The sequence below is a fragment of the Ptychodera flava genome, chromosome 1, assembly GCF_041260155.1.
Source record: "Ptychodera flava strain L36383 chromosome 1, AS_Pfla_20210202, whole genome shotgun sequence".
NCBI classification, from domain to species: Eukaryota; Metazoa; Hemichordata; class Enteropneusta; family Ptychoderidae; genus Ptychodera; species Ptychodera flava.
This window is the reverse complement of record NC_091928.1, coordinates 48,275,637-48,303,044: the sequence shown is the minus strand read 5'-3', so window position 1 is coordinate 48,303,044 and position 27,408 is coordinate 48,275,637. Positions and strand designations below refer to the sequence as shown.

The 27,408-nt window shown below is 38.0% G+C and overlaps 1 protein-coding gene across 2 annotated transcripts in view; it reads right to left on the bottom strand.

Annotated features, from left to right (window-relative positions):
* Nucleotides 1–1,231: 1,231 nt before the first annotated feature.
* The window catches only part of LOC139139960 (nose resistant to fluoxetine protein 6-like), a 26,357-nt gene continuing 180 nt past the window's right edge, over nt 1,232–27,408 (bottom strand). The window contains exons 2-16 of one of the 2 annotated variants that reach the window (XM_070708935.1): nt 26,162–26,854; nt 21,699–21,850; nt 20,787–20,874; nt 20,141–20,234; nt 18,841–19,028; nt 17,873–18,040; nt 16,825–16,918; nt 16,363–16,452; nt 15,226–15,403; nt 8,096–8,175; nt 6,971–7,075; nt 6,257–6,404; nt 4,982–5,168; nt 4,557–4,699; nt 1,232–3,860 (exon numbers count right to left, since the gene is read on the bottom strand). In XM_070708935.1, coding sequence (XP_070565036.1) covers nt 3,738–3,860; nt 4,557–4,699; nt 4,982–5,168; nt 6,257–6,404; nt 6,971–7,075; nt 8,096–8,175; nt 15,226–15,403; nt 16,363–16,452; nt 16,825–16,918; nt 17,873–18,040; nt 18,841–19,028; nt 20,141–20,234; nt 20,787–20,874; nt 21,699–21,850; nt 26,162–26,504 — 2,181 coding nt within the window. In that variant the 5' untranslated portion in view covers nt 26,505–26,854 and the 3' untranslated portion in view covers nt 1,232–3,737. Of the gene's footprint in view, nt 3,861–4,556; nt 4,700–4,981; nt 5,169–6,256; nt 6,405–6,970; nt 7,076–8,095; nt 8,176–15,225; nt 15,404–16,362; nt 16,453–16,824; nt 16,919–17,872; nt 18,041–18,840; nt 19,029–20,140; nt 20,235–20,786; nt 20,875–21,698; nt 21,851–26,161; nt 26,855–27,408 lie in introns of those variants that run through there. The other variant, XM_070708943.1, reaches the window with a different exon arrangement.

Genomic DNA, 27,408 nt, shown 5'->3' with positions numbered 1-27,408 from the left:
TTGAGCTGATGCTCGTTTGCTTCGTATCTTATGTCTACCTGAACGAATGTAACCCTCTTTGATTTTTTATTGGATTACAGTCTGCCTATTTGAGGGGAGTTTTAATCCAAAAGTTGACCTGTTACGTGGCTGTGTGTTCAGAAAATGTCAATACAATACTTGAATATATGCTCAATCTGCAAAGCAAGTTTATGTTTTGAAGTTGAAGTTGAAAAAAACCCGCAAAAATGCGGCCGCTTTGGTGAATTTGTGCGGTCTTGAGGGGTTTTTTTGCGGGGTTGGGGCCCGAAAAGCGCCCGCGCACGGCCAGGTACTCCACTCTACTGAGGAACAACATTTTGTGACACTACCTCGTAAAATCACTTTTACACATCCGTTGGAGCATAAAACTGTTTTATCAATTATCTTTAACATCTTAATATCAAGTTAAACATGAAGATTCAAACTCATGATCAGATACAACTTTCTTTACGGACTATCTTTAGGGCTAACTAAAGCTCTAAGTATGGCAGAGAACCAATCTCCACAAAGATCTAGATATTGGATACAGTTTAAACAGGGCACAAAACAAAACAACAAACCAATGTATGCAATTAGGATTGACTTGCAGTCACTCAGGATCATTAACATCACAAGTTCACTTGAGTAAAAGAGTTTTACGCATGTCATGCTTTGCTATTGTTTTGTCGCGATTAGTTGTGGGAAAATATTGAGCCGATGCTCGTTTGTTTCGTATACGTCTTCTTGGAAGAATGCAACGTTCTTACCATCCAAATATGACCGGCTAGGTTGCTGTGTCGAAAGGGTCAATTACACGCTTGAATATACGGTAAATCTGTAAATCAAGTTTATTAATTTGAATTTGAACAGAAAAAACGTGATAATTCGGCCACTTTGGTAAATTTGTGCGCTCCCCAGCGGAATTATTTTTGCGCTTGGGCCCCTTAAGCGCCCTCACACGGCCAGACCGATCCCCCACTCTGCTCGGGAACATATATTATACTCTGTGACATTACCTCGTCACAGACTTTTACACATCCGTCGAAGCATAAACAATTTGTCGCGATCCCTTTCTCTATTGGTAGATCGTAAAAGAAATCCCGTTGAAAGGGTTACCCCATCGACCTACTGATGTCGACATGGACCGGGCATAAACGAACATCTGTATTGGGTAATACAACCAAACGTGCAGTTCCGTCTCTCCCATTTTTTTTTTATTTTTTTTATTTTTTGAAAAAGATAAATTTATTTCAACAAAGTCGCAAATAAAACAAATCTACATAACTGTGAATGAGTTAAAATTAAAATGCATCTTGTCTGAAAAAAATCAGTCATTTAACTACAAAGATCATCATATAAATGCATTCAGGATGCATTCTTCTCCTTCAAGTCTTACAAGGCTTGAAAACTTTGTGATAAAATCCTCAGCTTTGTTCATCATCTTATAGATAAAATATAATGTATTCATCCATGAGGAGAGATAACATTTTAATTGCATAACATAGGATTGAAGGGAAACTTTAATCCCATCAAGAGTAACCGAATTTCGAATATTCCAAACTGTGTATTTTACAAAGGAAGTAATACAGTAAATAATGTCAGATGTTGCGTTATCATCATTTTCGATTCCTGCAATTGCTAATCTTTTGATATTGATATTGTTATCAAAGTTCTGTTTTCTGACAAAGAAAGAAATACATTTCTGCCAGGTTAGTACATATTTACATCTCTCAAAGTCCCCCCCCAAAAAAAAAAACATGATTGAGAAGTAGGTCCCGATCGACAGGATTTGTATTTCTTCTGTTTTCACAGATATTGCTCAATCATTCGCACGATCTCCACATGACGTACGAATGAAAGCTTTGAGGCGCTTGAATAGATTGGTATTTTTCTACACCATTTTTTCATAATTTCTTGTGTTAGATATGTAACCTACAACTGACGTTGTAATGGTAACAGTGCTTTGGTGTAAAATATATTGTTTTTTTGCTTGCCCGATCGTTGATGTGAAAGCACAGATCTAATTTTAGTGACGACCAAGCCAAGCAGGGCACACCTGAATCGGTGACATAAAGCAGGAAATGCTAATCGATTTTCTAATTAAATTGAGAGAGCTATAGGTAGGCAAAACTACCTGTGAAGTATGTTTAATGCCAATTAATTTACAGAATTTGAGAAGATATTAAAATACTTCGGTATCCCCGACTTCCGAATTGAAGTTGTAATTTACTCTTTGTGAATTGCCATAAAACACATTTTTATGCTTACTTTTCAGACAATATACTGTACCTGTCATGTTTGACAGAAAGGAAAGATTTACTCTCCAAGCGGTTTGAAACACTGTATTTTCCGTGGACATTTTCGTCTTCTTGAGATGATGTGTAACATGCAATACTAAATATTGGGACAGCCATTTGGAAAATTGATGATTTTATTTTTTACGAGTAGCTATTGTATTTTGGCTGGAATTCGCATAATGTATGTCAATGAAAATCCTGCATTTGTTACATTACACTATGTGACGTTCAATTGTACAGTCAGAGAATGTTGTTTTGAACCTTTCGTTTTGGCTAAAGAATTTGTTTTCTTCAACCAGAATAAAATGACTTTCTTCAACGTAACATGAAAAATGCAAAGAATATAGAAATAACGGACGACGCGCTGACCATTACCGTTTATTCATGAGCAAGGGCGAGAGGAAAGCTAAAAATTAACGGGCGAGGCTTGCCGAACCCTGTTAATTTGGCTTTCCTCGAGCCCGCGCCCATAAATAAACGTTAATGGTCAGCGCGGAGTCTGTTATTTCAATTACATTATCAACGAACTCCGAAAAACCGTCAAAATTTACAAAAATTTATCGTGCGAACGACAACGGGAACCCAGAACCTGTCAGTGAATAGTGCGCGCGCTGAGAAAATTTTGCAAATGCGGAGATTGTTTTTAAAAAAGCGTCTAAACTTGACCCACAACTGCTCCATTTTATTTTGTGGTTGATTATGATCTTTGTACAAATCACACTTTACGTTTTAGCCATGAAGTTACTGTGTTTACGATATTCTTCATATTCACGGGCATGAAAACAAACCATTACTGTGTATTTGTGGGCGGTCACGTGGTTAAGCTCGACCAATTAAAACGCAATGGACAGGGCATGGTAATATAATGATCCAATAATAGATGTTTTCTTTTCTATATTTATCCTCAAACTCACACCCGGATACCAAATAATTCACCTGAAGAAGAAATGCTTGCATTGAAAAAGTTATTGTCATCATACGATGGTCGTAGAAGACTGAAATTCTAAACAGTAGTCTGTCTGTTGAAGGTTCTGCCTGACATATGTCTGTTCGTCCATCCGTCTGCATGTCAGTTTGTGTCTGTCTTACAATAGAAAAATGCTCTTCTCAAAGAATCGTCGCTTTGCTTTGTAAGTCAGAATTAGCAAAAAACCTGCTACCAAAATTAAAGCAGCCCTTTTAAGTATAATACTCATTCTAGTCACGATTTTTTCGTCAATATCTTTTTAAAAACAAATTTTCTGTTTGACTACATCATTAAGTCCACGGATACATCCGACTAGATTTCAAGAAAAACATATACGAGCACAGTTGTTTCAATGCTTCATAGAAGCTATATCAGTGTACGATTTTTCTCCCTCGGGATTCTCCTCTGATTTTAATGTGTCGAATAACCCAGCATTGAACTTATCCTGTGAAATCCGACACAAAAGATTGTCCTTATTCCTTCTTGTCCTTCCGAAGTAGAACTTTTTCAAGTCTCATCATCGGAGCTTCAGTCATTAGTGAAAGGACAAGTGCCACACAGTAAGATAACACCAGACTGCCGATGTAAAGATAGATCTGCAACGACAGAATATGAAGAGGTTTTCTCAAATTTCGATGGATATTAAAGAGACCGACGGTTGAATCCATTTTGGTTGCTACACGTATAGACTAAGTCAGTAATTTTTACTGTCATCTTCGAGCAATTCACATGTACTCCTCCGAGATTTTTCTAAGCCAGTAAATGTACATTTTGTCAAACTAATTAAATATTTTAGCTCTTTCTGTACAATTTTTAATCTTGAATGAGGTAAAAAAAATCATATTAATATTTGACCCGGGTAAAAGTGTTTGCAACCCCTTCAAAAATGAGACACACTGTATGAGAGACGGCATGTTTATCAAACGTATACATATTCCGATTAATGGTTTATTTCGATCTTCGTCTCGTAAAATGTGTTTCATCATAAACATATCTTGTTCTGATGGTTTCATAACTTGCTCCCTTGGCATTGCTGCATAACTGGTAACAAAAAGGTTATAAATTGACAGAATTAGCAGTGTTTCATCCTAAGGTCCACACGTATCGGGTTGTATCACACATTACTCAGCCGGACTCGGAGGATGTTGACTTATATTGGTCAAATACCAATGGTCGTAAAAAACGCTACAATGGCTCGGAATTGCTAATACAATCCATTTAAACATAAATTGTCTGCCTTTCCGGTGACTTGAGCATATGAAAACCTGCCGAGATTGTTGTTTGTTTCTTACCTCTTGTAAATCAGTCAGGTGTATAAGCCTTTCAGCGTAGGCCAAGTAAACCAGCATGACGAATGGATGAGTTAGATAAGCAGCGTACGTTAACCGACTTATTGGTATCCAAGCTTTCCAGGCCAGAATTGCGTTTATTGGACCTGCGGGTAGAAGGGAACAGACTATTAACAAAGCTATGAAAATTTTCGTTTGCGCACCATTTCCAGCCCACGGCCTTGTCTGTGGATTAGCAGACGATCTGATGGTCACAGTAAAGTATAAACTAAGTTTACACTCAAGTCATTAGTTGTTTGGTATAGTAAAGTAGCAAGTTCAGAAGAGAAACACATGCATATTTAATAACAAATTGCAGCATTACTTTTAAGAGTTGTTTCTAAAGAGCCTTGATCATCCGACCTGAACGATTCTTATTTCTTACTTACCTCCATTTCCTGTCAGACACGCGAATGTTAACCAGCCAATGGCGACGCCCCAGGCGGCTCGACAAACGGTCATGTAGAAGATATCTACCCCGCGAGATAACACCACACCGTGGAAGGTCCCGTATAATCCATACAGCACAGCCAGGGCAATAACCCATGCAGCGACCCAACATAGAACATTAATGACCTGATTTGGAGAACACAAAGGATGAGAGCAAATTAGCCCTTGTCAGTTGTCAAATTTGATGCATTGTCAATAATTTTTTCTTTGAGTATGACACCCGCTCAAATACTCAAAAACATGACAATAGGGAAAAATTATGGTGCAGTTGGATGATTGCAGATATTTATACGCTAATCACGCTCTGATTTCGGATTATATATTATTGCCTGAATACATGGGTTTAGGTGCCCGAGAGCAGATGACAATTTGCCCGACGACAGGAGGGCATATTGTCTCCTGCTGCGAGGGCACATAAACCCATGTATTCATGAAATAATATTTTTATTACATGCCTCCTCACAGTTAATGCTATATGATATTTAGTTACATGCAGGGCATTTTCAAACAATTTTACCATTATCGACAACATCAAAAACGGATTTTAACGAAAGTCAAAATAGCAGTGTGTGCATGGATATTTTACATCTAGCGTTAAGCGTCTACCTTGACGTCTAAAACATCGAAAGATTTCACTGGCCCGGGTAACCATGGAAATCGGTCAGTACATCGTTCACCGGCCCGCTAACATCCCGGATCTTACTATTCAAATCAATGCACTGATTTGCATTCACCTCGAGGCATGTAATAAAAGTACTTGTGAACTGTGAAGTAATTTACACTTTGCTATGAATATTTGAGCCATAGTTGAAGGTAGAATCGACGTTTCATTATCTTTTTCGCGCAGATATAATAGTATTACTTGATAAAAAGTAAAATAACAATGAAATAGTCAACAAGTGGTCTTATATCACCGTTCATCAAAGGTTATCATAACATTTAGTTCAAAACTTCTTGAAAATGACACAAGAAAGCTATAATCGTCTTGTTTGTTCGTCTCTTACGTGGAATAAAACCCAGACACTTTTTTCAGATAAAGATAATCTTTTTTCACAATTTCCAAAACTTTGATCAAAAACTGTAGCGAATGAAAAGCACTATCAAGTTGGTCCAAAATTATCAAAAATATAAAGAAGAATTCATAAAATTTGATAAAATGTTACACTAAAATTTTAATTCAAAAAATACAGCAGTCAAAGTAATGGTGATAATACCTTGTTTATTTTTACTTGAAGCGACGTTCTCACGAGTAAGTATCCAACAAACATGCCGATCAGGTAGGTGCAAATTCGAGTCCATGGCTTGGTGTAATAGTACGAAGAATTCACAAAGTATGTGTATTTGTCTTGCGGACCGTTTAAGCTGAAAACGGAATTTTCTTGATTACAATTCAATGGTATGTAGTCAGCAATGTAAAATTTCTATCTCATCCTTATATTCAGTAGCGTTGAAGTTTGGTATTTTTTATGGTATTTTTGGTCAAAAAGGCATTTTAATGATTTAACGAACTGCAGGAAATCACATTTCCACGTTTAGAGAGACATTTTGGCGTAATTTGCTGATATTTGCAACTTGATACTACCTTGCTACGGTATTTGGGGGAGGGCGAATATTACACAGTGTAGAAGCTAGGTGTGGGTACTGACATGCCAAAATGTTTAAATATTCAATTTATGGAGCAAAAAAAAGCACATCGTACTATATGCGTCCTTTCAAATATATTCTTTAGTATTCTGCGTTATAATAATAATAACGGGACTTGTTCTCTTTTCCAATTCTGCAAATATGAGCAACAAGTGTCAAACAAGACGTCTGGGATCGGTATAGTCATTTCGTGGGCAAGTACGGTTAGTGCACGATAAAGCAAAAACACAGCAAAGACACAGTTGATGTGGACATCACGCATTTTAATACGCCTGGATACTTACTACGTCGGTTTTGATGTCAAATCATGATGAACGCCTAGACCAGCTCTTATGCCTAGACACGCTGCGAGCAGAAAAGTAATTGTAATGTTGCCGATCTTTGGCCGCCTGTTTGAAAAGAAAAAAAGAAAGAAAGAAAGAAAGTGCATTCATATTTTATCATAGGTTCATATTCCTTACAGTTATTGTATTTGTCTTCAGGTACGTGTATTTAAATGAAAACAGCTCGAATATTTTATCTTTTGAGCGGTATGACGTTCATAGACAAGTCATCGATAATCCCGTTGAATTTTGTAATTTTATTAAAGACGATTGCTACAGAATTCATAGATTTTCAATTCCCACAGCGTTTATAATGTCGTTTTCATGCTATTTCAAGTGTTTAACAATGAAATAAACGACCAAATTTGTAGACTGTTGTCGACAAATTATATATATATATATATATATATATATATATATATATATATATATATATATATATATATATATATATATTCCGATTGAGATCAAAGTCTCGGTTTTAGTTTTTTTGAAACCAAGAAAGATAAGATGTTGCGTAAAGCGAACATGAATTAAAACATCGTTGATGTATGAATATTACAGGGTATGCTACAAGCGCTAAAAGATACTCTATTATATCGTCAGAAGATACAAGAATTTACGCTGTCGCCCTTTTCCCAAGTTCTATATGCAAACATGGCTGAATGCATGTTTTCCGAACACTCGATCAACATGTTTCAGCAAGAAAATCGATAGCAGTTTCCTCTGTGACACAGAAATAATGATGAATGGTAGCAACCTTCTCTTCTTAAAGGTATACAGTCACCTGTAATCTAAATATGCCCATATATGGTCAAAGGGGCGTTCCTTGGTATTCAAAAATGCCCATGTGAGGGCGCTGTTTTTAAAAAGCGACCACCCGCTTAAAATCTGTGATTGGTTAGATTTTCTCTTTCCATGGTAACTGTGGCAAAATTGGAACAGGTGACAGTATACCTTTAATGGTATTGGTGTTCTCCCAAAGGGTAAAAATGTCGGAAAATGCAAATGAATCGTATTCAAAGCGAACAGATTGCTGAAACTCTGTTGATCATTGCGATCATGACACCGCAAATGGAAACTCACTTGTACAGGAGCAGGATTAACAGCGGACTGATCACGTGGAACTGCATGTCATTGCCAAGATACCACGCCACTGGGTAACACTGAAATTAAACGTAAAGGAGGTCATTTTAACCCGTTACTTCGTTCTTGTGTTATTCCATAGACCGTAGAGGGGATTGTCTATGGTTATTCACAATCCCCGAGACTGCTACTGAGCTTAGATCAGTGATTTCTATGCATGTTCATTAAAACGGGCACTTGTGCCCTGTTCATCAAAATTAGGGGCAGACTTGACATTTTAGGGGGCAGTAACTGTTGATTCACAGTTGTCACCCTCATATATATGGCTGTCTTTGCTTTGCTTTGTGCGCAATTTCTGCGCTATCATTAACTTTTCCAGGGCAGGCAATGGCTCGAAATGCGCAATTTGTGCAATGGCGCAGTTGAGAGAAAACGCTGCTTACATCCTAAAATATTCAACGGCACAAATCAACTGGTTTGACCGACCGTTATGTAAACACCAAACTATATATATTCACTGAATTCTGTATATACCAAATGATGACTGTGACTCACAATTAGTAAACGAGTGCGCCTTCAGTAAAATAATTTAAAAGAATACTCTGCCGAGTTACCACTATGCAAGGTTATGTAGGGGTTAGCAAAATATCCTCACATTATTACATAAGTGCAAGAAGACAATAGATCGATATCACCTTCAGAGAAGTATTGTTTGTCCATTGTGTTACGTGCAGAGAAAACGAACAAAAGGGTGAACTCAGCAGTTAACGTTTAAACAAAATTTATTACGAAAATAAAACTAATTGCTAAGTCAGGGATAGAGTACAAGCTTTAAAAGTGTACAGACTACTTATCTCAGCTGGGACGGCAAAGCTCCAGTCTCAGAGTTGTAACAGTCAGTTGGATGAATGAACAGTCCTTGCAGGCTTGAAGCTGCACAAAGTCCACAGTATAAATCCAGCGTTGGCAGTGAAGGTCTTGAAAAGTCTTGAGAATGACTACTGCTGGAGTTTAGTAACACACAAGAGACACGATCCCAAAAGTCTGACTGGGAGCTGTGCACGTCCCTTTTATAAAGGCATATAAGAACAATCTAGAACTTTTATTGACATGCTAATTACTGTTCTAAAATTATCTCCCTTACACAACTAATCAACTTTCCAGAACATTCCAAACATGACTAATTGAATTCAAGGTTGTGAGGTCATTAAGGGCAGTGACCTTGAGAATGTTCTAGACTAATTGAACTCAGGTCATGATGAGTGTGGGGGAAATGACCTACATAACACACCCCCTCTTCAAAAAAAGAAAATTTTTCAAAGAAAAATCTTTCTTTTACAAATGTAATCTTGAAAAGGATTTAAGTACTCAAATTTTGTTTTACTCTAAAGTAAAATTTCTTGAAAGTGAACAACAATAAACTCTAAATACGAGAGAGACAGTCTGCAATTAAATTGTCTCTGCCTTTGATATGTCTAATATCAAGATTAAACTCCTGTAACATTAAACTCCATCTTAGCAATCTCTGATTTTTGCCTTTAAATTTCTGCAGAAAAACAAGAGGGTTGTGATCAATATAAACCACTATTGGCTGATTTGAAGAAGTAACATAAACTTCAAAATGCTGTAAAGCTAATATCAAAGATAAACACTCTTTTTCAATTGTAGAGTAGTTTCTCTGGGATTTGTTAATTTGCGTGAAAAATAGCAAACAGGATGATCTACACCATGACTATCCTCTTGCAATAAAACAGCACCAGCAGCCGTATCACTAGCATCTACAGCTAATTTGAATGGCAAAGTGAAATCTGGTGCAGACAACACTGGGGCACTTTGCAGTATGGCTTTAAGTGTATCAAATGCCTGTTGGCATTGCTCTGACCAAACAAACTTTACTTTCTTTTTAAGTAAGTTAGTCAAAGGCTCAGTAATTGTGGAGAAATTTGGACAGAATTTTCTGTAGTAACCAGCCATACCGAGAAAGCGCATCAGTTGTCGTTTGCAGTTTGGTATTGGAAAACTTGAAATGGCACTGATTTTGGCATCAACAGGTTTTACCTCACCCTGTCCTACAGTATGTCCGAGGTAAGTTACCCTTGCCCATACAAACTCAGATTTGGCAAGGTTGACAGTCCACATTGCTTTACTCAGTCTCTCAAAGAACTTCCGCATGAGCTTGATGTGTTCCTCCCAGGTGTCACTATACAGAATGACGTCGTCAACGTAAGCTGCACACCCGTCTAGCCCGGATATGACGTCGTTGATCATCCGTTGGAACGTTGCCGGAGAGTTCTTCATTCCAAATGGCATCACCTTGTACTGGAACAATCCGTCTGCGTAACAAAGGCGGATATTTCACGAGCACGATCCGTCAAAGGGACTTGCCAAAATCCCTTCAGTAGGTCAAATTTCGTCACATACTTGGCTTTTCCCACTCGGTCGATGCAGTCATCAATCCTCGGGATTGGGAAAGTGTCTGTCTTTGTTAAAGTGTTGACCTTCCTAAAGTCCGTGCACATACGATAACTGTGATCTGATTTGGGAACAAGTATGCACGGCGAACTCCAGTTACTTTTACTGGGTTCAATAAAGTCATTGTCCAGCAGGTATTTGACTTCTTCCTGGAGATATTTCGCTTTTGTTGGATTCAGTCTGTATGGATGTTGTTTTACAGGCTTACTGTCCCCAACATCAACGTCGTGATAGATGACGTTTGTCCTCGTTGGAACATCTTGAAACAGGTGTTTATATTCGTGGAGCAGTTCTTTCACCTGTTGTTGTTGTTCTGGCTGGAGGTGTGCCAACTTTGTAGACTCCAGCTTCTCCAGGATTTCTGAGTTCTGAAGCTTGACCGAGCCCAGCTTTGAGTTTAGAGTATTTTCACTCAAGTCAGTTTCAGTATCACTATCTTCATAATGGCCAGAACTGACGGTACTGACAGGGTGAGTTATAGTAGGATTATCCCTATCCAAATATGGCTTAAGCATATTTATGTGACATAGCTGTTTTTGTTTTCGCCTGTCAGGTGTTATTATGATGTAATTTAAATCACTCAATTTCTTATCAATTAGATATGGCCCAAAGTAACGAGCATGGAGTGGTTTGCCAGGAATTGGAAGTAGAACAAGAACTTTTTGACCTGGTTCAAACTTCCGTTTTGAGGTGCTTTTATCATATTTGGTTTTCATTGACTGCTGAGATGACTCAAGATTTTCTCTGGCTAATTCACATGCTTTAGAGAGTTTTGTACGAAAATCTGACACATATTGCAAAATATTCAGACAATCATCATCGTCTGATAGGAATTTCTCTTTAACGAGCTTGAGTGGGCCACGGACTGTATGTCCAAATACAAGCTCAAATGGGCTAAAACCAAGAGACTCCTGAATTGACTCTCTAACAGCAAAGAGCAGAAAATGAATTCCTTCATCCCACTGCTTCTCTGTGTCAAAACAGTAGGTCCTAATCATGTTTTTCAAAGTTTGATGAAATCGCTCAAGAGCACCCTGACTTTCTGGATGATAGGCGGATGACCTATACTGTTTAATGCCTAGCTGATCCATTACTTGTTGAAAAATACCAGACATAAAGTTGGAGCCTTGATCGGACTGGACACATTTAGGGAGGCCAAATAAAGTGAAAAATTTGACTAAAGCTCTCACTATAGTCTTTGTCTTTATGTTTCTCAGTGGTATGGCTTCTGGGAACCGAGTTGATGTACACATAATTGTCAACATGTACTCATTTCCTGATCTTGTTTTTGGTAGGGGCCCAACACAGTCTATTAGTATCCTACTAAATGGTTCTTGAAATGCAGGAATTGGCTGTAAAGGGGCCTTTGGAATAGTCTGATTTGGCTTTCCTACCATTTGACATGTGTGACAAGTTTTACAGAAATGTGTTACATCCTGCCTGAGATTAGGCCAATAAAAGTGACTGAGAATTTTATGATAAGTTTTCCTGACTCCTAAGTGACCAGCCCAGGGGGTTTCATGGGCCAGGCGCAATATTTCAGCACGGTAGGGCTTTGGAACCACAATTTGATGTTTTATAGCCCAATCGTCATCAACCAAAACATCTGGAGGTCTCCATTTACGCATGAGAATACCAGACTTTGTATAATAGGAAACAGAGCTATCTGAAGTTTATCTTCATCATCTACCCTGTCAAACAAAGACAAAATATCTGGGTCTTTGTGTTGTTCTGCAATGAGATTTGATCTAGAAAATGTCTGACTTTGGTCAGCAGAAGTTTTACTGGAAGTTTCAAATCCACGAGGGATAACGGAATGATCCGTGTCAAACACCTGACTGAGAAAGGTGTCATTTAAGTCAACATCTGTGACATTATTTTTGAGAGTATTTTGATTCTCAGAAGTTTTCTTTGACATGGCTCGAGTAATGGCACATGAAGGAAATAAATCGGGTATCTCTTGTTCAATTGGCTCTGGATCCTGATCTAAACTAGGATTATCAGTCACAAGTGGATTAGTAATGACCTTGTCCCCGGCAAGGTCGTTTCCAAGAAGAAGGTGAATCCCTTCAAAAGGCAAAAAAGGCCTAATACCTAAAGTCACAGGTCCAGAAACAAAGTCCGAAGACAAATAGACATTATGGAGAGGAACAGGAATGTAGTCATTACAATCTACCCCCTTAATAAGAACTTTAGAACCTGAAAATGACTTTTCAGAAAACGGCAGGGTATCTGCCAACAAAAGAGACTGGGACGCCCGGTATCTCTTAGAATTTTGACAGGGTAGCGGAAGAAAATCACTAGAAAGTGATATAAAACCATCATGAATAAATGGTTCGAAAATCCCATAATGCTATCTTGAGAAGAATTGACCTTGACCTCATTAATTGGGGATGAGAGGGGTTTAACCTCAGAAAATGTGTTACACACATTATTAGACTCTAATTGAGTTGATGAAGAAATAAAGCCGGTTGGCTTAGATCCACTTTGACCACTTTGACCTTCACGTTTTCTTTTCAATTTGAAACACTCTGACATTAAATGGCCGTCTTTCTTACAATAATTACAAGAAAGTGTACCGAACTGTTTGTCAGAAGGAGATTGAGACTTGGGATCTGATGATGTGGGAGTGTTACTTGAATTTGTGAACTGTTGTCATTTGATTTTCTACTGTCCTTTGAGAAAATTCTTGGATGAAAAGGAGGAGTTAAATTTACCTGCATTGTTTCTGTATGGAAAGGACTGGGATGGTTTGCTGAGAAATGAAGATTTGTGGGTCAATGAATAATCATCGGCCAAACGTGCAGCAACCTCCAATGTATCTGCCTTTTGTTCATTGATAAATGTCTTGATGTCACTCCGGATGCACCTTTTAAATTCCTCAATCAAAACAAGCTGTCGTAATTTGTCATAATTCTGACTGACCTTTTCCGAAGAACACCAACGATCAAACAGTTGTTCTTTTGTTCGAGCAAATTCAACATAAGTTTGATCCTTCACCTTCTCACAATCCCTAAATTTCTGACGGTAAGCTTCAGGCACCAACTCATAGCCCTTGAGAATTAATTCCTTCACAGAATCATAATTTGAAGCCTGCTCTACTGACAACTGAATGAAATTTCTCTGGCTTTACCCACCAAAGCACTCTGCAAAAGCATAGACCAGGACTCCTTAGGCCAATTCAGACTCTGAGCAATTTTCTCAAAATGAAGGAAATATTTATCAACATCCTTTTCTTGGAAAGGGGGAACTAACCTGAAATGCTTAGTGATGTCAAACTTGTCTGAAGGGAAGAATTTTCCTGACTGTCCAAGCTCTAAACGTTTTATTTCTACCTGTAATCGCTGTTCTTCTAATCGCAATTCTTTTTCTCTCCTGTCTTTCTTCCATTTCTAATCTTTCCTGCCTATCTTTCTCTCTTTGTCTTTCCTCCATTTCTAACTGCATTTGTATTTTTTCTTTTTCTAATGCCTGTCTCTCTTTTTCCATTTGTAATTCTAGTTTCTTGATCTCCAAATTTGTCTGCATTTCTAATTCTAATTTTCTGAGTTCAGAGGTAGACTCGGGCTCATAATCTTTCAGGGTGGATTCCTCAAATTGGCCTAAATCAACTAGATGTTTGGCAATACGGTACTGTATTTCCCTCTTGCGCATAGATCTTTTGACTTCTACTTTGAGGAAATTGGCCAGTGCAATGAGGTCGTCTTTTTCTGAGGGAATCAAATGTGTCCTGATCAAGGTCATCCATTTCCTCTGGTTTAAATTCCGCCATGATTAAATTTCGCTGAGTTCACAGTATACAGTAGTTTTGAAAAGGCTGTCAAAATGTTGTCAAACGGCTCAAAATATTCGTATCCCGGACGAGCCCCCAATTTGTTACGTGCAGAGAAAACGAACAAAAGGGTGAACTCAGCAGTTAACGTTTAAACAAAATTTATTACGAAAAAAAACTAATTGCTAAGTCAGGGATAGAGTACAAGCTTTAAAAGTGTACAGACTACTTATCTCAGCTGGGACGGCAAAGCTCCAGTCTCAGAGTTGTAACAGTCAGTTGGATGAATGAACAGTCCTTGCAGGCTTGAAGCTGCACAAAGTCCACAGTATAAATCCAGCGTTGGCAGTGAAGGTCTTGAAAAGTCTTGAGAATGACTACTGCTGGAGTTTAGTAACACACAAGAGACACGATCCCAAAAGTCTGACTGGGAGCTGTGCACGTCCCTTTTATAAAGGCATATAAGAACAATCTAGAACTTTTATTGACATGCTAATTACTGTTCTAAAATTATCTCCCTTACACAACTAATCAACTTTCCAGAACATTCCAAACATGACTAATTGAATTCAAGGTTGTGAGGTCATTAAGGGCAGTGACCTTGAGAATGTTCTAGACTAATTGAACTCAGGTCATGATGAGTGTGGGGTAAATGACCTACATAACAATTGGTATATAAATGACAGCTGCGCGATGTGTGATAATCATAAGTATTCATATTTCACTGGTTCATTATATATCAGCAGGCCAGGGAACAAGGTTATTTATGTACAGCAAGTCTGTCCACCAATATTATTCATATTTACCTGGTTCATTATATCAGCGGGCCAGGGAACAAGGTTATTTATGTACAGCAAGTTAGTCCACCAATATTATTCATATTTACCTGGTTCATTAAATCAGCGGGCCAGGGAACAAGGTTATTTATGTACAGCAAGTTAGTCCACCAATATTTGTGACAGGGCTCCTGAAGGCTGTCTATCATCTCTTTGTACGGACCATTGCCCAAATATGGCTGGAGGTACGTTGTGAAAAATATCACGAACATGTACATAGGCGTCAATCTGTGGAGAAGAATCAGAAATACGCAAATATGCTGAGGACTTCGAGCTTGCTGTATGACACACCGTCACAAAGGCAATTTAGTAGAATTAACTCAGGATCTGTTAATACCTTGGGGAAAAATATAGCATAATCTCTGTGTTTACTACGTGTATGTCAGCCGATTTCGTGATGCACTCCTTTTTTCTACAGTGATTATCAATATTCATCATTTAATCTAATGTCATATCATGGCAAACGTTATTTCGCTATCTATGTCTTAGGATATGGTTGTGCTGTGCCACACTATTTACGTTTATCTAATGAATCAATTTCATTGTTAATAGCGATAATTCATCATCGTCGTCGTCGTCGTCATCATCATCATCATCATACCCACTATCATCACTATCACCTCTCAAGTTCATGATCATTATCATAATTGTCATCATCATCATTACTGTCATCAGCATTATCATCATCATTACCATCACCATCCTCGACGCTATCAATTGAGTTTGAAGCATGCTCCGATCCTATTTCAGAATACTGAAAACAGTGTCCGGATGTTAAGGTAGTTTGCGCCTCGAAAGTGAAAGACTTGAAATTTTGCTCAAACTTTCCTTAAGAAATATTTCAACTATTTTCTTTAAAAATCAAGAACAAAAATTGGGGGTCACCGTGCAAATTTTAGTGCTAGAGAAACAAATTGCCCAAAATTTAGTGATATTTGCAATTAAAAATGGCCGCCATCCCTTTGCTAAGTCTATGGAGAAGGAAAAAAAAGATTTTCGCTTTTCGAAAAACTAAAAAGGACTGTCAAAAGTTTTCTTACACCAAGAGCTTTAAAATGAACCCCAACAAGTGGTATATCAGAAAATAATTGTAAAAGTTTGAGAGTCCGAATATCTGTCCTCGAGGCGCATACTACCTTAAAAGCACGGATCAACACAATTAGCATTACTTAGTGTGATCAACTGACCTCCAAAATCGATGAACATAAAACATAATCCAGTTCACCTTTCTACCTTCTGTCAGTTCTCTCAAGGTCAGATACGTCACCAACAAACCACTGCGCATGTGAAGACAGAATAATATGTGTAATATAAAGAGGACACAACAAGGAGGAAAAACTTGAAACCAGCCTACAGCAGATCGAAAAGATGATAAAACAAAAACAGACATAAAAAGAACGTATTAAACATTATAGGAAACAAGAAAATAGTTCAACGCTGAATACCGTGCCCGTCTGTTAATCTGACAGAATTTTCATTTATGAATGCTAAGGCTACAACATAATTAAATTATGCGACTAGATATGGAGGACACTTCTTTGAAAGACTCAACGATCATATATATATATATATATATATATATATATATATATATATATATATATATATATATATATATATATATATATATGGCAGCATCATTACTATACCTGAGAAAGAAGAAAGTATCGACAGAAAATGTAGCGTTTAATATCGCTTGAAAGGTAAACCTGTCCATGACATCCTGCATGATCAATACATTATCTGTAAAGAGAGATAGTTAGCTTCGTGTAGAATCATTGTCTGAGCTGTGCCGACAAAGTGAATTCAGTTTAAGGTAGATGATGCCTCGACAATTCTGTTTTAATCTATCACTTATGGTGGCTCATTATAAAAATCTTACAGCAAGAAATCTCTAATTTAAATGGTATTTCCCCCTCATAAAGTCAACACAGTGATGACTCCCACTTTGACTTTCAAATTACAGTAAATGTTAGGTAATTTGTTTCTCTAAAATTATCATTGTAAATTGTCTTTTCCTCGTGGAATTTACACAGCGATAGAAGCCACTTTGAATTTCAAATATCGCTAAATATTAGGTATGTTGTTTCTCTGATACAAATGTTTGCATGGTAAGAGAATGGTTAAAAGCTTCATTGAGGAAAGTTTGAGCGTCGGAAAGATTTAGTCTTTCACACTAGAGGTTCATACCACCTTAGTTCATACTCCTTAGAGATTGGGGTATTCTGTTAAAAAACGGAAGTTAAGAGTATATAAACACTTGCTTTTCAAAGAAGAGAATTATACTCAGATATATCGAAATCTTGCAGAATGGATGGTACAAACGCAATATTATGAATTTCTGTACTATTTTATGTCATCAACGTTGAGAATTTCACTTTACGAACCAAGGTATAAACAGAAGGTTGTGGTAGTCCAGACATCATAGAATCGTTTAACCCCTTGGAGCTTTTATGTGTGTCTATAGTAATTAATCTTAACAATTGCAAGTTGACTGATATAAAATATAAAATTATATCAAACTTATATTTCATATATGTAAATATTTTTTTAAATATTCACAATAAAGTTTACTCTTTTGGATTCTCTTACTCCGGCAATCGATCAAATTATGTCGTGTTGTGTGGATATGTAATGTCTACTTAAATACACTTACTCTTCATACTGTACACAACCCTTTCACGGACCGTTACTCACCAGCGATTCCAAAAAAAGACGTGTAGCTGTGTCCCAGTATAACCCACCACATACTGAGTACTCGTATACCGTGTATAGCAGCCAGCGTGCCCGCAGTGTGTCTTGTGTCCAGTATCTTACGACCATTCTCCAGGACAGAAAACGCCAGAACACACTGACCCAAGATACCTGCGTAAATTGAGGGATATACAGTAAAACTGCCCGTAAAATGTCAATTGAAGATATATAAATCAATATTACAGTACATTTACTTCTCAGCATGCAACGAAAAAATAGTCGTGATTGCCGATGTCGACACAAATTATCTCAAGTACAAAGTAATAATATATGTTACTTAAGTTTCATGCATCCTGCAATCTTCAGACAGAAGTCTGTCTGAAGATTCCAGGATACATGAAACTTAAGTAGCAGATTTCATTACTTTGTACTTGAAGTAATTTGTGGGATTATATATATATATATATATATATATATATATATATATATATATATATATATATATATATATATATATATATATATATATATATATATATATATATATATATTGTGTGTATGTGAAAAAATGTCTTGGATGAGCCAGTTTTTCGTGAGTTGGTTGGGTTACCGGAAACACGCGTATTCTTTTGGTTTAGATATCATCACAAACTTAATGCTTTTCTACCATGGGGATTTTTTAACTACTGCCAGTTACGAAAAGTAATGTCATGTTATAGAGAGAGAACAGTCGACGAGTCGAACACTGCCTGTTACGAAATGTCATGTTATAGAGAGAGAACAGTCGACGAGTCGAACACATGGATGTCATCTGTGTCTTTTCTTTTCCTTCGAACTAACTTCTTAATAAAAGGGCACTTTTAGTCCTGTATTATTGTATCGAAAAATGACAAGCAAAATATAATCTTCAGCTATACAGTTTGGCCGTTTTTCGGCAAAACAAACTCCAAACAGCATTATGTAAAACTTACCCGGATGGTAGTGAAACTTCTGGGAATCAGTTCGAGTCAGTGTCAAGACTTCTTCATCTTCTCTGACGTCATGTTGCAACGAAACTGGGATTATAGGAACTCTTCCATTGTTTTGATTAATTAAATATATGCCTAAATCATATGCTGTACCAATGGCCATTAGAAACAATAGGATGCCAATGACGACTCTGAAAGAGAGCAAACGTTTTTAAGCTGTGCAAAATCTGCAACTTCACGGTCGTGTTATCTATTTGCTCTGTACTGAGAATGGGCTCAGACTTCTAAACATTTCTGAATAATCGTTGGTTCGTGCACTTTGTGAAGAGACCTTGGTTCATGCATATACTTTTTCATAGAGTTGACAAACCTGGATAGAGGTAAAATTGATACAAAACGTTTAACGTGTAGTCTTGCTTGCTGGATGGCACATTAGCTCTGTCAAGTATAGTCCGTCTTGTTACGTCATTGTTCTCTAGCTCATTTCAAAGTTGCGCGATTAAACAAAATTTAGCATGTCGGCAAGACTTGGTTCAAGTCTGTGATTTGTGAATGTTTGAGTGGAGTGAATGCAATGATTTGTATTCTGCTTTCATGTGAAACGCGCTCGTGAGTGGAGTGGACGCGATGAGTGAGGTGAACGCTATACAGGGAGTTTCACCCGAAATAAACTCACTATACTGCGCAGACTCAAAGATAACGCTTTCAATCGATGGGAAAACCTGGCCTGCGCTACCGAATTCCGAATAGGTTTGTACGAAATAGGAGAGACACAAGAGAAACTATTATGAATGATTTTATTTTTTTTAAATTCATCGACTTAAACCAAGTCTACATGTCGGCAACAGCCACGGTTTTCTTTTCGAAGGCTGTATATGCGCACCTTTCTTTGCAAACTTCTGTTTCACGTCAACAGCGATTATAAACTGTGCTCGTAACTGTCAACGTATTTCTATGTGCAAACTACTGTCACCTTTCCTGATAGATAGAGAACAGTTTTAAAATAGCTAGTAGCCATTCCGTCGATACAATCTACTGCTGTGCGCAACTTGTATCAAGTTCCCACTCTGCCATATTTCAATCCGGACGTGAATGTCAATAACTAATAATATGATGTATTTCACATTTGCTGGTTATTGGTACACGTAATATTTTCTGCCATTGTAAATTTGCTATCGTCTTTTTTGTGTGTGAATACACAAACAATGTACATTACTTCGCTTTGCATAATTAGTACACGTTTATTTGGGCATATGATGTATTGCGACGGATAATCTTAACTTTAAAATAAAATATCACTCACATCATTACGATGGCTCCGGTGGACAATTCATTCTGATCCTCTTGACAGACTACAGCGGAAGCTTTTAAACCAGCTACAGGTATGAGTTCTATCCCTGAAAACACATAGTCTTATCAATATATGTTGATCTTTGCTTTTATCCAAGACAACGTACGTACGTACGCAGATGCATCCACACATACATAATACATACATACATACATACATACATACATACATACATACATACATACATACATACATACATACATACATACATACATACATACATACATACATACATACATACATACATACATACATACATACATACATACATACATACATACATACATACATACATACATACAGACAGACAGACAGACAGACAGACAGACAGACAGACAGACAGAGAGACAGACAGGCGGACAGACTTGATCACAGTAGCGTACAGGGTATATTTCTATCGTTTCAAACCCACCATCGACTGCACTTAGTCACCTACCCACATCTACCCACACTAAACATTTATACACGAATTTTATTCATATTTCAGTACATTTATTGCGAAATGTAGATTGCATATTCCAATTTGGATCGCCAGTGAGAGTTTGGGACATCAAGGCCGCCCTCGACGCCCAACTGTGTGTTTTTGCCTCTATCTTACCTAAGTTGATCATCCGAAGGACTTCTATGTGATTACATGTATCGGGCACACAGAGACCATAAGACAAGACCATACCAGGATATAGGCTCTGTCGTGGGGATTGAAAGTAAACGAAAGAAACCAAGTGATACTTAAATTGCCAAAACAATGTCGTATAAAGAAACGTACTGAGCTATGGTTCTGTTTTCATTAGTCTCTCCGTGTATCATTGCGCCGTTTTAGAGATGGCTGCTGTAATTGCGTTATTGAAACACTGCTTGACAATCACATAATACAATTTGTGTATTGTATTGAAAAAAGTTGAGAGGGTCTTGCCAATCTGTAAGAATCAAATCATCCAAGAAAGTCCGTATTTACATATCCGTTTCAATGTTCCTGAATTACTAACTATTGAGGATCATGGTTGTAAACTTGAAAAAATACTGAAAACGCAGTAAATATCAATTTCGCCAACTATATTCTCGTCTTTATCAGTGAAAATCATGTATGCAGAGTGTTGGTAACTTCAAGAGAATGGTAAATTTTCGCTCTACCATTCACTTTTTTATTTTTCGGAACTATTTTCTTGTAAACGTGAAGTAAAAGCTTGTTAAAACTTCTAATATTTAAGTTGCGTCACGAAATCGGGAATTAGTCCCCGTTAGACCTATCGCCACAATGTTTTGACAAAATTACAAGGAACATTCAAATGTAGCCATGGCAACGGAATCGCACACTTGAATCTACCGCGCCTGGCTGGAACACGTCGATGCATTGGTTGCCAGTGCAAACTGTGTACAAACACTCAAAATATTGAGAGTTAAAAACCAGATTTGCGCTATGGCAGTAGCAATGCCGATTCTTAGCCAGTTTTCCACATTTCAAGCTCGCAGGTACTACATGTTTACGGTAGATACCGGGGAACACACTTACCAACGGAAAACTAGCTTGGCAGTATTGTCCATTGAAACCCGTGCCATTGGCGTAGTCACGACCTTTGACACCCAGACACTCCTTTTTGGATCCGATCCACTGAAAGTTCCCTTCCAAAATTCCGGCGGGAGGCTTGCCGACCGAATCAAACACTTATCAGAGTAAATAAAAAACAGACCAAAAGAAGTTAGGTAAAGATTATGGGCGCTATAAGAATATGGGGGCGCTATAAGAATAAAGGAAAATTTGTAATCGTTTTACTTGCAAGTAAAAACAGAAGAGATTATGAAAATATTACCATATATGGTAATAGTATTGAATATACTGTAGTCACATTACTGATTGCCAATAAAGTTGATATAAAAATAATAATAATTTAAATGACTTCAGTTCATTGTGACAGTGGCTTTCTCACATGTCTTAAAATGCAGTTACACTTCATGTCTTAAAGCTGTTCGAGGCAATTACTGAGGACAATGAACGAAGCAAAGAGAGACTGTCAAAGGCCACTGTCTGGGCGGGTTCATTTCAGGACATGGTCAAGGTCAAATCATTGGGGTTGCAAAGGCACTCGCCCTGACGTTGAAAACGTAATTGTAGTTATTTTACGACAACATCCGGCGGGGTGACTGTTTTAGTGTGAACAATCGAAACTATGAATTTTATATGTTTACCCAGTGTGATTGCCAAGTCGTGTTGAACTAGTTTACGCCACAGGCTCTTGAGTCAATGCAGGCGAACCGCTAGCCGCCACTGATACAATAAAAATCAAAAGGTGTGTAACAGCGGCAGCCATGCACGGAGCCCGAGTAAATTTCAACAGACGGTTTCGCCCTCTTTTATCTCAAATACAACTTGCTTATTGGGGTCGATCGATGCTCCAGTTCATCAACTTCATGAAAAATCACACCAATATCCAAAATCTCTCTGTTAAGTCCATGAAAAAGCTGTGTTTTCGGAGCAGTGTCAGCTAGGAAACGCTGTTATCATACATGACCCACATTGACCTATCACGAAATGTTCTGATTGGTTGTTACTTTTAAGGGATACGTCATCCGTTTCAGGGGGTGCTACACTCGAGAGATTTAGTTACACGTAATTACGTTCGATCAGTATCCGTAACGTCTTTGTCATGCAGTGTGCGAAACTCATGCAAAATCTCTACTGGCCCAGCGGGCCAGTAACTTTAAAAATCACTGGCCCTGAAGGAAATCAACTGGTCCGATCATCAGGTCAAATCCAAATATAGTGGAGATATATACCTGCGCTCAGTCTAGGGGCCAAGAATATGATGGGATTGAAAAATAAATAAAGACACCACTTCAAAATCCTAACATCAAACTGTTTTTTTATGCCTTTTAATTCTTTTATTCTTTTTTAATTCTTCAAATGAAGATGACTATCAAAACCGAAAGTTGGGGCAACTGATCTCAGTGTTGAAAAACATGAAATCAGTAAAAGGTTAAGCACTACACATAAACGTTTTCATTTCCTAAAATAGCCTTTCACAACAAATATTTCTAACATTGAGAAAAAGAGCACAAGCGTGGGCTTGAAACACGTCCCAACACAGAAATGCTAAGCATCCAGAACTCCGATCAGGGATGGGTAAGTTTTGGCAGCACAAACGCCGGATCACACACAAATGGAGTCAATACAACACTTGACTCACGATTCTGACTTCTCCCTTTTGAGGGACTCATCATTAAAGTCAATGAAGGGAATACAAAAAAATAGGTCAACTGATAAAGAGAAATAATACTGAAATGTCCAAACCCACGTTAAAAGACAAATCACAAATTTAAAATGTAAGCGTAATCTTTACAGTGACCAACTTGAGGCAAATGGCCATCAAGGTCAATGAAGACGGTACCATGCACAATGTTTAAATATCGGACATTTACTTTTTACTATCGGCGTTTGACGTCCGACATGTATCCGTCATCGTAACGATCTATATATCTGGTCTAAAATCGATACTAGACAATACAAGAATGACTTGCCTCTTGTCGCTGCCCGACGGGTTTGAGAAATTGCCTATATTTTACTCCAGGCTGATACATATCGGCGATTTTAGGACTCTTTATAGCTAGGCAATTCTGGAATGACTGTGAAATCAAAGATGTTTACTCGATATTTATCAGCGATTGGGACCCCAATATCGTCACCAGAATGACTCATCTCGTGTCTCGGGCACGTGTGGTCTATTTAAAATCACCGATGTTTATCGGCGATTTCGGGACAAACGTCCGATATATATGTTGGAGATTTGCATTGCCACCTCACAGATCTTGCCAAGCCCGACTTCATCATTGCGGCATCAACTTCGATACTATACTTGTCAAATCGGGGTAAATAATCGATGTATATCTGGGAGATCAAAACCTTACAGATTTGGCCCAGCGGTCCAGCCAGGCCCGACTTCGATAGTCCGACTTTAATTATACGATATTAGACTTGTCTAAAAGGTGGGTAAATATCCAATATATATGGAGGTTTCACCATCTTATAAATCTGACCTTAGTTTTAGTCAAGGGTCTATGATCTGACCAAACAATTCTAATTTCGATATTGTGATGCCCAGTAGCTGCAAATATCCGATATCATATAATGTTGAAGTGTCATCGAAATCCAGTTTACCTCGACACATGCAACTCGATCGATACGCTAATTATTCTTTTATGATCACGACGAGATCTCCACCCTAACACATGTAACGTCTTTCGCTTTGATGCAGTACCGTATCATTGAATAATTTTGTCAGGTATTTAGCTTAGCAAAACATTCTGGTAAACTTCTGTACAATAGGAAAAGCTACTGGCCCGTCTTTAGGAACAGCAGGACATATTTCAAGAGTTACTGGTACGTCCGGCATGGAAACTGCTGGTCTCCGACCATCGGGTTAGCGTGAATTCCGCACGCTGTTGTCATGTGATAACCAGACGTTGCGTGCGTGTGGAGCAGTAGTTTGTAACGTCGAATGACACTTTTACACGTGGTCATAATTACTAATAGTATTTTTTTTATAGATTTTCTAATGATTTCCGCGAATTTTGACAAGCAACCTCGTAGAGTATCACTGTAAATTGGCAATTATCTTTGAGGCCAAAAAAAAGAAAATAAATTGTGCTGTTCTGTTCAGATAACATGGTTTTCAAAAATAAGGTAGGTACGTCGGCAGGATTTTTTTTTTCTTTTTACAAAATATTTTTATTTTTAAATATGCATTTTCAGGGGTTCAGGGCGCTCAAACACTGGCCATAACATTTCCAGATCACAATGTACCATATAGGTATATAAAGGACAAACATAAGACACCCTCTTTCAAGCAAAAATCAAATGCCAAGTATCGAACGTGTGATTTTACGGATTTTCTTTGTTTTCTTTTTAGTTCCTTGTTTACGTAGCTCCAAAAAAATTAGGGTCGGCAGATAAAAAATAGAGTAGGTCGGGTTATCGGAACAGCACAATATTTTTTGTTTGACCTAAGAATACTTCGTATTTGCAACAGTACAAGAAGTTCTTGCTATGAGTTCCTGATACGAACGAAATGTAGTATTCCACATTATATCTGACGCCGTCACAAAGATTTCTGTAAACCATGTAAATAATTTTATCTAATAAGAGAATCGGCAAGTTTAATTCGAGGGTACGACGAACTAAAGTAGTCCTCGCGTAGAGAAAATAATGTTTCTTAGAGCTTGCACGAATTTCGCTTGTTTCACATTGTACTACACATGATCAAAACGAAAACAAAATACTATAGCAGTAGCCTGTACAATATATGCTTCCACTCCGACTTGCACTAGGTGCAAACCCCCTGTTAGGTATGGCAACAAGTCAGGAATGTTAAAGAAAATTTCATTCAAAGTAAGATAAGAAGTGAAAACATTAATGAGGAAAACTGTAAATCTTACTTACCAGTATGAATACGCTGCCATAGCGAAGCTTGTGGTGCGGACAAGTGAAAGTTAACCGATATTTTGAAATTACGTTCGTAAAACCGTCATCCAATCACAAGCTTCCCCTTGTGGGTCATGACCATTGACCCCAGTCAATGTGGGTCATGTATGATAACAGCGTTTCCTAGCTGACACTGCTCCGAAAACACAGCTTTTTCATGGACTTAACAGAGAGATTTTGGATATTGGTGTGATTTTTCATGAAGTTGATGAACTGGAGCATCGATCGACCCCAATAAGCAAGTTGTATTTGAGATAAAAGAGGCGAAACCGTCTGTTGAAATTTACTCGGGCTCCGTGCATGGCTGCCGCTGTTACACACCTTTTGATTTTTATTGTATCAGTGGCGGCTAGCGGTTCGCCTGCATTGACTCAAGAGCCTGTGGTTTACGCCATTTTACTATTAATGCATGCACAACAATGAGTGACGGGACAATGCTGTCCACGTGACATGCTGTATTCACCGGCCACGGATATAAATAGGACTGTATTAATACTTACTGGTGAGCGCATACATTTGCTCACTGACAATGTCACCCAAGTATCTGGCTGTGTCGTTGGCACATTTCTTGCTGACGTTCACTAAGGTCAATATGTCAAACGATAGTATGGCGTCCGGTGAATCGGCAACCCTTAGCGATTGGCCAGAGGCTGCTAGTGATTTGCTGTTGACCAGTTTCCGAAGTACGTCGTCGTTCTGTAGTGCCCTTGCCCTGTCAAGTTCACCCCATATACTGACGTCATCGCCCGGTGCGACGAGTCCGCCATGCGGTTCTGACACGACGAGAATGAGACAATAGTGAGCGATAGACACAAAGACGGCGATACGCTTGCAGAATCGCATCTTGAATGCACGATGTGATGGTCTGCCCGTCGTACTAAAAAAAGTGACGTTATCTTCACCAGCAAACCGATGCTGCAGGGTCTCAATCTACCCGACTCGTTGTAGATTCCAGCTAGCTCTCCTCACCTAGCGATACATGCGAAGCGACTGCCCCCTGTGTCGTATTAGCTAACCGTGTTTGAGAGACTAGCGTATACTGGTGCTGTCACAAAGTGGACAAAGGTCATCTCAGGTCACGGGCTGAACCGCTTCGTTGGGTTGCTGCCCATAGTCATGACTCATATACGAACAACAATTTATTTTGTCCTCGTTTACATCAGTAGTCCTATATAGGATCGTTACCATGGCGACTGTGAAGAATAACGACATTCAAAAGACTTTTCAAAATATGTAACCGTGGTGAATTATTTTAAGTCGTTAACTGTCGACGCCAATAGTGTGTTTCCATATTTGGAATTACGGTTTTGTTATTAAAATCGTAACAATGATCACCATAGATTAAATAAGATATAATGGAATGTACGATAATTTTTATGGGTCAAAACGTGTCTACACAGTATACTTTGCTCTTAATAAACGCATTCCATATGACCTTCCTCGGGATTTTCATTCAAAAGAGGGCCATGAAAGCAAGCAGAACCAGCAAACGATTTTTGTATTCCAGCCAACCATATAAATTTTCGTCATAATTTCATGACATTTAACCCTTTGAGCACCAAAGTCAATTTTTGTCGCCTTTATAAAATGTAACCCAGATATTTTTTTTCAGATTTTCTCAAAATTTTGGTCAAAAACAGTAGCCAAATTGTCAAAAAAATACAAAAAAAATCATGAAAATTGATAAAATTTTGAACAAAAATTTTGGTGGGAAAATTTACAGCACTCAAAGGGTTAAATTGAACAA